This window comes from Alosa alosa, chromosome 6, assembly GCF_017589495.1.
Source record: "Alosa alosa isolate M-15738 ecotype Scorff River chromosome 6, AALO_Geno_1.1, whole genome shotgun sequence".
Taxonomy (NCBI): Eukaryota; Metazoa; Chordata; class Actinopteri; order Clupeiformes; family Clupeidae; genus Alosa; species Alosa alosa.
The window spans coordinates 22075621-22087472 of NC_063194.1; the positions used below are offsets into that span (position 1 = coordinate 22075621).

General features: G+C 42.5%; 1 protein-coding gene across 1 annotated transcript in view; it reads left to right on the forward strand.

Moving 5' to 3' along the window:
• Positions 1-3961: 3961 nt before the first annotated feature.
• septin9a (septin 9a) overlaps positions 3962-11852 on the forward strand; it is an 87501-nt gene continuing 79610 nt past the window's right edge. Inside the window, exon 1 of the mRNA XM_048244844.1 lies at positions 3962-4215. Coding sequence (XP_048100801.1) covers positions 4194-4215 — 22 coding nt within the window. The 5' untranslated portion in view covers positions 3962-4193. The remainder of the gene's footprint in view (positions 4216-11852) is intronic.

Here is an 11852-nt window from a genome sequence, read left to right on the forward strand (position 1 = left end):
AAAAGCCTTGCGTCGCGCTTTGCACCACCTTGCACCGGGGGTACGATAGGGCCCTTTGTGTGTTTTGCCATGTGTTCTGTTTCTTGTCACTTCCTGTTGTGCTTTGGTTACTTCCTGTGTCCTCTCTACCATGTGTTCCTTTGTTTACACTTGGCATGTGCTTTTGTTCCTTGTCTCCGCCCCTCACCTTAACAGTGTTTCCTGATTATTGTCTTGATTGCTTTCCACCTGTGCCTTGTTAGTCTTGTAAAGTGTTGTGTATTTAAACCCTGTCTTCTTGTGTTCTCTATGGAGACCATCTCTCCACTCCGTTACATATTCCATATGTACGGGGAATAACCCCCCACTGTTACGACCGTCTGTTAACCCTTAAAGGTGTAGGTTTTTGAACATTCTAAGTTCCGCAACAATTGAATGTTCTAAAATTCTATGTTGAATTCAATGAACCCAGATATTCTTTAGAATGTTAATTTCCCAACATTCAGATCAGATGCACAACAAAATGGAAATTGTAAATGCTACTGTAATATCATCTGAGGCATTCCATTTAAAAGTATTGCTCAACACTGGTATTGGCTGGCTTTAAACCAAATCTTTTGTTGATTAACCTAGGCTTGACTCTTCCCACAGTGCGTATGCACTAGCAGGGAAATAGGCTGCCAAACTTGAGGCTCTCATATCAGAGTAATGTTTAAGTTTTTCATTCTTGAATATATGTGTGTGTTGTTTTAAAATGTGCTGTCTGGAGATATGGTTTAGTAGGACTTTTGGTATGTATATTTTTTACTAAAGAAAGAAATGCTTTTTCTCTACATCAATAAGCATGGTGTGATGTCTTGCAGCTTCTCTGAAAATGCAGACTATAAATATCGTCAACATTTTATTTTCAAAACTTTTTCTTAATTCATTCATTAAAAATGTAATTAGGTTGTACCAATGGCAGCTATCACTCTGATCCCTTGTCATATTTCACCTCAGCAGAATATATCAGGGTCAGAAAAGTTCTGAAAAGTTTTAGAATTTTTGATTTTGGTATGTCAATGTCAACACCATCTGGGGTTATGAGGATATCACTGAACTTTATGTTATTCTTGTGAAGTAGGATCTATCTATGGCATCAACAGAAGAATTAATACCTGAAATGCCTAAAATAGCATTTATTCTGTCTAAAACAAATTCCCTCCCACCACATCAACACAAGTTTGGTACTACTTTCCTTACTGCGACAAAGAGCTCCTGCCAAAATGTAACACTTAGTTCAGAGGATGACAGCAGGTTCCTGTTTACATCCACGAAGCAGCCTGAGGTTATTGTGGTTGTGCTCTCATGACTCAGTTATAGTCTAGGCAATATGTGAAAAAAAAAGTGTTCTTACCTGAACACAGAAAGTTGCTAGGACGGTAATCGACTAGGCGGCAGCTCAGACAATGGCAGAAGGGCCGTTCGTCATGTTATGAGGTTATGTGCCATCAGGAATTATTTTGGAAACGTTAGGTTAAGGTAAAAAAAAACTCGTAAGGGTGCCTATAATATTGAAAAATTAAACATTGTGCCTGTCATAGGAATTCTATTATTTCCTGTCAGAATTTCACCATAGGCTACAATAGGAGTTAGATACAAACAGCTACAGTATCTTTCGTTCCTCTTTAAGTATGAATTGTGTGCACGTTGTTTGATAACATGAGGATGATCAGGAAAACTAACAAACCAGCAGTGACAGACGTTGTATTGGCTGACATCCAATCCATGGACAGATTATGAGTCACTGGGCCCCACTTACTTTCAAATAGCATAGCTTGATGATAAAGCAGGGGAAAGGCTACAATGTGTGTGTGTGTGTGTGTGTGTGTACGCGCGGTGGTGGTGGTGGTGGTGGGGAGATGAAGCTGTTTGTCACTTTGGTAATGGAAGGAGCGAGGAACTGTTGCAGACCCCTAGCGCCATGCATGTGTAAACCTCTCAGCCTATCACATTCTGAGAAAAACATGCGTCTTGGAACACGTACACGCTGTTTGTTGTTGTTGTTGTTGTTGATGATGAGGCCAGCATGACTCAGATTGTGTACTAAATGTGATGTCTCAAATGAGTTTTCTCAATACAAAGTAGGCTTACGTTAAAGAATGAGCTTCCGACACAGTACGCTCAATTTGCAGTTTGAGACAGCAGCGTTCTTGCCAAATGAACAGAGTCAGCCATCCTCTCTCTCGGATCAGCTCGAGAGTCTAGTAATGTATTTACCTATTGCTTTATTGGTCTACCCAGTATTTTCTGATATTTACAATAAAACATTTAATTTACCAGCTTGTTTGAGTTTTTTTTGTTTGGAAAACTGTCAAGAAGTCCAATTTAATCACACCTCTGAATAGCCTATCTTTGCAATATGTCCAACCACAACTGTGCTTGAATAAAGATGCACAGGAGAAGATGTAGAGCAAATGAGTTTTTGTATCTGAGTGAGTGGACAGAGCTGTGGGCTCTCAGCATATAGGCGACTACAAAGCATGTCCATCCTTATTCCATTTTGACAATTGACTCACAACAAAAAGTCCATATTCATTACCATAATGGCTTTTTTCTAAGTGTTTACGGAACAATGTTATTGGAACAATGTTATTGAATGTATGAAGTTGTGGCATTAATGTGGTTTATTATTTGACCACCAGAGGTCATGTCCACATGTAATGTTATACTGGACAGCTTTTACTTTGGAATGAAATGAATGAAAAACAACTGAAGTTACCCATCATATTTATCCTATGTGTCACCTTTGATGCTGCTGCCCTGAGTTTGATGTTCTGTGTTTTGAGAAGTCTTCCTCGAAATGCAAACGGCTCATGTCGACTTCAGATGATCCAGAACGCGGCGGTGCGCCTGGTCTACAACCAACCCAAAAGGGCACATGTTACCCCGCTGCTCATCCAGCTACACTGGCTACCTATGGCGGCCCGCATCAAATTCAAGTCTCTAACGCTTGCCTACAAAGTAGTCTCCGGTTCTGCTCCCACCTACTTGAATGCCCCCCTCATACAGACTTACACTACCTCCAGACCGCTGCGCTCTTCTGACGAACGACGCCTAGCTCTACCACCGGTACGCTCAAGCCAATCCAAACTTTTCTCATCTGTTGTTCCTCGTTGGTGGAACACACTGCCAGTTCCTACAAGGGCAGGGACATCCTTTTCCACTTTCAAAAACTCCCTGAAGACCCAGCTCTTTAGAACACACCTACTCTCATAGCAACACTTACAACAAGTCTTACTGATCCCAGCACTCACCAGCCGTTTTAAACTGACTAACTGTTAAAACAGCACTCACCGACGCACTTATTCTTACTGTACTCTAATGTTTTTTTAAACTGTCCTTCTAAAACTTACTGTTTTACCGCGAAAAAGCCAGCCAAATGTAATGTAATGTAATGTAATGTAATGTCTGCACCAGTCTTATTTCTGCGAAACTCTCCAGGGAGACCTGTTCCTCCTTCGCCACCCCCGAACCCCTCAATACTTTTTGCTATTTGTAAGGCCTGTTTCGGAACTAGCCATGATAAACTTGAGCTAGGGTAGGCCTACATTATACATTATGTTTTATTATTTAGCCTAGCCTACATGGCTCACGTGCAAACTCATGACTGACGGCAATAGTCCCCTGTAATAAGCATTCCTGTAGCCTACTATACTTTTTTGCTTTAAAGATGATTTGAAGAGAGAAATATTTGTATGCATTGCTCGTACATGACGTCCTTTGTCTTAAACCCACACTTACCACGATGCTAAACGCAATAATCACCGAGTGTACTGTTTATAAATACAGTACTACAGTAAGTCCCGCCTCGCGCTAACGTGCGTTAACGTCCAGGTGTGCAGATCCAAGGTGTGGAGAGGCAGCCTTCAGGTGTGTCAGATCGACGAGGAGAAGTTGCTTTTGACAGTCTCTTGAGTTGAGTTGGTAAGGACAGATATGGTGAATAAAAATTAATTTGTTTAATAGCACATTTAACGGCAAAATCAACTCCAACGTCTTGTTGATTTGGGAGTGTACGACAGCAAATTCAAGGCACGACAACAAATACTTTAAAGAGATTTCAAAGACGTTCAGTTGGATACTGTAACTGTAATATCCCGCAATATCTGCGAAAAGATACTTGTGACGTCAAGAAAGTTGACTTCTGTCCAGACTTTACCTTCCCAGAAAACATGAAGAAAGCGGGATACTCAGGTAGGAGTTTTTCTTTCTGGCAATTAACTTGTATTGTAGCCGTTTGCACGTTACGTTGTAAATGAACCTCAGTGCCCTCTCAGTTGTGCCATAGGCTATTTAAGATACTATAAAACAGCGTAGGCTACCTTAAGCTTCATAGGGGGAAGGGCATTGACCTCCATGTCATAGAGTAGCCTACCTGCCCTTTGCTCAATGACACTCTCTATATAAGGAATGCAAAAACGTAGGCATAGGGTAGGCTACTTCATTCTATTGTGAGTGACTGTTTTCACTGAACAAATGATGCTTTTGGTTGCAAGAAGCCTAGTTCCATAAGTAGTCAAATTATTTACATGTAAAGAGAATAGTTAAAAATAAATAGTAAAGGACATACATTGTTCTGTAGGCTATGTGACAGTAGCCTGTTGAGTCCTGACGGTTTTGCACACAAAACCGTTTGTGGTGCTTGAAAGTTGCACACAAGCACCACAAACAAACACACTGACACACACGCACGCAGGCAAACACACATGCTCAACCAAACTCTCTCTCTCTCTCTCTCTCTCTCTCTCTCTCTCTCTCTCTCTCCTGTATATGAGATCAAATGAAAGGTTCAGTGGCTCTGGTTGTGACCTGTGAACTTCCTACCCTTAAGAAGGTTCCCAAGTATAGGCTCAGGTCAGTGCAGTTTACCCAGTGATTCCCAAGGAATGCTACTCTCCCCTTGCTGCAGTCCCAATCTTTGTCACAGAGCCCACAGCCCTCCCTCAGCCCTACTCCCCAGCTCATGCTGGATCACGCACGCCGCCTCTGTTCTCAGTTCTGTGGGCCTGCCCAGCAAGACCTACCTGCTGATCTCATAGGAGGAGTATTTCTGCAGTTTAAGCTTGACTGGTGCAATGGCACAAGGAAAGATTTTTTTTCAAGCTTTGGTTCTTTCTTTTCAATGGCATTGACAGACGGGTTCATGTTTACATTTTCGTTAAGGCTTCAGCACTTTTATTTAGGGTTAGTAATTGATTTGTTTGCAATCTCATTCACATACTTAATCATTCAGTCGTTTAATTGTTCTCAGTCATTCATTAGTTATTCTCTTGTTGACCCCCACACACACACACACAATTATTCAGAGTATAATGTTGTGTATTTTCAAAATGTTACTCAGTAGTGTTTCAATACAGTTGTTATAGGGATGTGAGTGTTTGCTAGTGAATATTAGTGGAGGTATATAGTAAACCTCTGCAGTAAATAGAGGTTTGTTGACAGAAACTTTCCTCACAAAATTGCTGTCATGTTTGGGTTTTCATCAGAAGACAGTCACGGTTGTAGTAGGGTATGCTTAGTTCATGGTGTGTGTGTGTGTGTGTGTGTGTGTTTTTGTGTGTGTGTGTGTGTGTGTGTGTGTGTGAATACATGTGTGCAATATATGTACATGCACCTGTGAGCGTGGATGTGTATGTGTATGTGCGATCATTTTTGTGTGTATGCATGTGAATGTGTGTGTTAGTGTGTCTGCATTTGGCTGCTTTGGCTTTTGCTCACCACTCCTTCTAAAACCACAAGTAAATCAGTAACTTGCTCAGGAATGATACTCAAACAGTTGAACAATGGGACCCTTCCCTTTAAGTGGGCTCAGAAGAACTATCAATAACACGGCCTGCACTATTCCAACATTACCACCATGTCACAATCCTTCACCTTACTTTCCTCTCTACAACCTGAGGCTATCTAAATCAGTTCAGAACTTGTTTATTCCCACTGTGATTCACTGTCATACAGTATCTGACATGGCGTGGGCAGGTGATTTATGACCAATAAAGACCATCAGAGGATAAGGGAGGTATTGCTTGGCTGTTTCAAAAGTTTTTCACTCAGTCATTCGAGTCCTCCTGTGCTACTCAACTCATGGCTTTGAGTGGAATTCTAATCTCAGCGAGACCTGTCTGTATGTGCAGGGTAACCTGAGAGTGACTCCCTTGGGGATGTTTATCTGTCTCCTGGCCGTGTGCTTCCTTCTTCCTGACATGTCTTGTCATTACAGGCAAGTTTGACAGCTTATGACAGGGCCAAATCAGCAAGGGCCACCCGCCACACTAACTCTAGCCAAAAGGACCTTAAAAGTGCTTGCTGTCTGAGACTTAGTGATTATTATTTTAGGACAGGCAGCAATCATAATGAATGTTTTATATTCTCTGTTGGGAAACAGTTTCCATATTAGGCTAAGTACTCTATGGGGGTTATAGTTGCATGTATACTGTAAGTACACTGTAGGTCGGCAGTGTAACTATACACAGGGCCATTGCCAGAATTTTTCAAATACTGAGGTAAAAAAATAAAAAAATAACATCTAACCAATAGGGTCTAGTTTACTATAGGCTGCCTATAGACCCATATACATTGATTACAGTGTGTGTGTATAGACTTTTTCAATTGCACCATACTGGTAATTCTGCTACTTCAAACTCTGTGATTTCCACATTACTGTGCACTCATTTTAAGAAGTCAAATTGTAGCTGCAGCTATGTGTCACGTGATGCGTGATTAAATCCTTTAAATGAAAATGCAACAGAGTGCTACACTCTGGGGGCATGTTCATGAGCCCCCATGTTCATACCCCCAGAGCACTGCATGCACGCTATAGTGACTGTAACGCACTGATACTCCATTATGTGCTTCTCTCTGTATTAATGGTCCTGAAGGGGTGTGATTGTCCTTTGCATTCTGCAGTAGACTATTGGGTAATTACTACTCACAGACACAAGAATGTGCACTGGTGACTACCATGTTTATCTGATCGGATAGGAGTTTAAAGCCTCTGTAAATTCAAAGATGTTTTTTTTTCTCCCTCTATGGCCTTGTTGCATTTGATCAGTTTGATTTAGGTTTCTGTTGTATGCCAAACTGGGAAAGCAGAATGAATAGTTACAGGTTAAGCAGTTTTGTTTAGTGACACTTTAAAGCAAGTCAGATAGCATTCTTGCTCATTACGGGATAGTCCACCACAGTAGAAATCTCAGGTTATTTTGACCACAGTCTCTGTGTCTGATAGTAGTAAGCTGAAGCTTTTTTTCACACTCCTCTCAGCACATCACAAGCAAAAGCATTTCAGCAATCTGTCATCACGATGTGATAATATTCACTGACATATCCAGCCATTGCACAAAGCTGTCCGGCTGTGAGTTTAAATAACCTTTGATAAAATCCACCCGCTCTGGTGTTCACCGAGGTCAAGAACTGGCCTGGCCCTAGATTTTATTATTTGCATTTTTGCAAAGTCGTTAACTTGACGTTTCCTCCCCTCCTCCAAAAAAAGAACCTGGGTGATTTTCCACGTCTGTGAGAAAATAAATTGTTCTCCATTTTTCTTTCGACGAGGCAAGCAGCAGTGTCGCTGGGGTCATGGTCAATGCTGTTCCATTCGCAGACGTTCCCCAGGGAAGTGGCTTCTAGGTCCAGATCTTATCAAACTTGTGTACAAAGAGAAGAAGGGAGAGAGGAAAAGAGGGGAGAAGGAAGAAAGGAAGAAAGAAAGGGAAAAATGAAGGGACTTGTCTGGCCATTTCATTCCTCACTGGTCATTGACAGTGGAGAGCAGAGGGGGTTGTGAAACAGTGCTGAGTTGGCAGCACACACTCCCAACATGTGTAATGAGGCCCATAAAAACACAATGGAGCAGATGTTGGCTGTATGCATGTGTGTGTGTGTGTGTGTGTGTGTGTGTGTGTGTGTGTGTGTGTGTGTTTGTATGTGTGTTTGTATGTGTGTGTGAGTGTGAGTGTGTTCACGTGGCACGTGTGTCTTTGCATGCTCTGGGTGTGTGCTTGCATGTTGTATGAATGTGTGCATGTGTGTATATATTTATGTATTTTTGCGTGTGTGTGTGTGTGTGTGTGTGTGTGTGTGTGTGTGTGTACAGAGCTCAAGCAGCGCCCAGCCTCTTGGGCAAACACGGCCAGCTGGATAGATGGATGGAGAACAGAGCGGAGCCTCTTCCCCTTATTTGCACTCTCCAGTCATTCAGAGCCAATCACCCATCCCTGCTCCAGCTCTTTCACAGCCTCTCAGACACCTGCACTTGACCGGGGCCACCGATCTATCACCGCGTCTGACACCAGAATGGGAATTGACAAATGTATAGGCCTAGACGTACTCTTAACTCAAAAGCCACAGGTGTTGCACCATGTCGTTCTGGTGCCAGTGTTGTTTTCCTCTGAAGGCCATAGCTCTGGTGCAAGTAAATAATCAACGACGTATAAAGTACTTGCATACTGTTTCTACGGAATTTAACAACAAGAACTGGCATCACTACTTGTTTTCTTAACAGCAGTGTTGGAAGGGAAGTGAAACTGTGAGACTATCTAGCTATCTCATGCTTTCTGAAGCTTGTAATTGCTCTGCACCCAATGCCGGTGGATAGGTGTTTTCCGCATGTGTTGTGTGTCCTGCCTGAGTGGTTTGTTTGTGGCCTGTTATTTGACATATGTGTCAGAAGACCACACGGCCGGCTACGGGTGCGGAGAAGGAGATGGGGTGGCAGTCTGGGTGGGGCGTGTGAATGCATGGGCCTGTAGTGGCATAGGTGCTGGAGTCTGCATGCTTGGTCTTGCCGAGGTGTTACACAAACACACACAGAGCAAACACAATGGGGTCATGCATTTCCAGTTTTTTTTTCGTTTGCAAGGGTAAGGGGGAAGCGGGGGATGCACACCTACATTTCTGTCAGAGTGTACAGAAAGGTCGTTCACAAGACAAGGGGTGGGGGTGGCGGGAGAGGAGCAGCCTCCACCTCTGGCTATCGGGAGGGAAGGAGAGACCATGTTGAATCACTCCCTGCTTGTTTGTTGCATATACATTACCGTACAGTAAAGTACAGTCGCGATTGTACGCAATTTCAAGCTCATACATTTTTTGTCACATTCAGCAATCATCTCCTCACTACTGCTAGCTGCCCATTCTGTGAGTACACTACACTGTAAAAAAAACAGTCACTGTAGGCAGCCCAGGCTCTGAAAACTCTAAACAAATAAAGTGGGGGCAGCCTGTTCCCCAACCAAGAATGAAACCCTGCGTGGAGTTTCTCCGGGAATTCTAAAGGGAGGGGTGAGCTACCTCTCTGGTGTGTTTCGTATTGTCCTTGGTTAAAATATAATTTACGTTCTTTTGGACAAAAGTATCTGTTAATAAATGTAAATATAAACATGAAAATAAACAATCACGTCTTCCTGTGCCATTGCTGACTGCACCTTTAAACAAGGTTAAAAGGCTAAAACTACTGGCGCAAACAGCTTTTCTACAAGTCTGTGTCACATACACACACTCACACTCACACACCCTGGTCATGGTCACAGTTCTAAATTTATCCTTGGGACTTTTTCTTCCAACTGCTTTTGATTGTGGAAACCCTTTTGGATATGCAGAGTTGCTGCTAAACAAAAATAGCGGCAACAGTTACACAAATCAGCTCTCCTCTCGCCAAACTCTTCCTCCAGTATTTAACGTTAAAGGTCACTTCAGGGTGAACATGCCCAGTGATATTAGCCCCTTTTTTCATGACTTGACTTGTAACACAAAAGGATTAAGAACTAATGTCACAAGGAAACAATTATCTCCAGCTGCTGAATCATTTGCCTGTGTCTGTGGCCCTGGCAGTGTCAGGAGGATAAACTGGATTCTGCATTGTCTTTCTGCAGGGCCCAACATGAATAAACATGCTTGTTTTCATTCGAAGCAGGCCACACTAAAGCTCTTCTCATTTGTCACAGTGGACACACTATTCAAGGCAGACTGTTAGCTAAATTGAACTTAATAGGGGCCCTGTGTATCATGTTGTGCTGCAAGGCACTAGTTTGAGCACTTTCTATCTGTAGGAGGTGGATTTAATGGGCTTTTCACTGCAGCTAATACTGTTGTAATAGCAGAATGGCATTTTGATAGAGAGCTCTTTTGTAAACTCTCTCTCTGTGTGTGTTGAGTCACGCCTGAGTGTGCCTAAGATAGATCTGTGGTTGTGTTGATTCAAATACTCTGTACTTTGATAAATAGCAATTCATTCAGAGTAGTCAGGCAACCATCTTAATAGGCAATCCCTGAGTCACTCAAAGTATTGGTTAACTTATTTCCTCTATATCAGATGACTAATGCAGTGTACTGGCACTGGCTCTCATCCACTGCTTCTGACTCTGACCCTGACTGAGTAGGCCGTGCTCGGTGATTCAGGGCTCGGCTGGAGGGGTCTGTGTGGACTGGCAGGCAGGCAGTGGAAAAAAACATGTGGGTGTCGTTTTTTGTGAAGTAGCCGTGTGGCTGGGCTGCTATGCTCTCACTCTGGCCGCATGAGGAGCTTTTTCCAGGAAGGCTAGATGAGCTCCATGATGCCCCTGCTCCATTAGAGCTCTCACTGGCCCGTTCAGAGATCCAGCACAGCCTCGAACATGACCTCATCCTACCTCTACACAGTCACACTCACACTCACAAACACACACAAAACATATACTTACTCACACAGAGACATACAAACATACAAAACATATACTTACACAGAGACATACAAACATACAAAAAACATATAGTTACACATAGACACGTACTGTAAACACACAAACATGTGTATGGACACTTAGACCTCCTCTCTCTTTGCGTAACTGGTCAGCTTACACAGATACACAGCTACTACCCTTTGTATTTCTCTTAAGACATCTGCTGCCATCTATAAGTACAGTGATAGCATTTTACAGGGGAACATTCCAGAGGAATTGCAAATGTGGCTCAAACAGGAAGGGGCAGTTGACTCAGTGACCACAGCCTTCAGGCAGCAGATGGCAAATCTTTGACTGGCACATTGGTTTCCTCTGTATGTGGGTGCTTGTGCCTTCACAAGTGAACTGCTCACCCCTGACTGTAAAGGCATGCCTTTTGTATTATATATTTTTTTATTTTTAACCTTCATTTTAATTCACTCCTCATTTTGCACTAGGCACCACTGGCCAGCAATGAAGCAGTCTGTAAATAGATAGATAGATAGATAGATAGATAGATAGATAGATAGATAGATAGATAGATAGATAGATAGATACTTTATTGATCCCCAGGGGAAATTCAAGAAAAGTTGTGAAGTAAAAAGTAAACAAAAGACGTAGGAAAAAAACACTAAGACACGGAGCTACTGAGTAGGCTGCCACTCTTGTCGGCGCCGGAACCAGAAGAACAACAACAAATAAAGAACAACCTTTATTTTACGGGAATTCCTCCAAACAGTGCACAGAGAATTTAAGTGGACGAAAAGTGCATTGAAACTCTCCCATCCCCACAGGTGTCTGCGTGGAGGGGTTGTGAAAGTCAGCTACTTTCTGTTCCCATACTTAACAGAAATCTGGACAGTCACCATCTCTAACAGATGTTCTGGTCCTCAGTATTTCAGTTCTTTTAAAGAGAGGATAACATTTACACAATTCAACATTTATTGTGAGAAAGAATTTGGTGTGTGTGTGCGTGTGTGTGTGTGTGTGTGTGTGTGTATGTGTGTGTCTCAGTGTGATTGCGAGCAGGTTTCAAATAATAGATGTGTTCTCTGTGCGAGAAGCCATGCATTCATCCATCTAAGCGAGATTAATGAGTGCTTAGTTTGTGGCCAATCAAACTGTTGCGAAATAAGCACC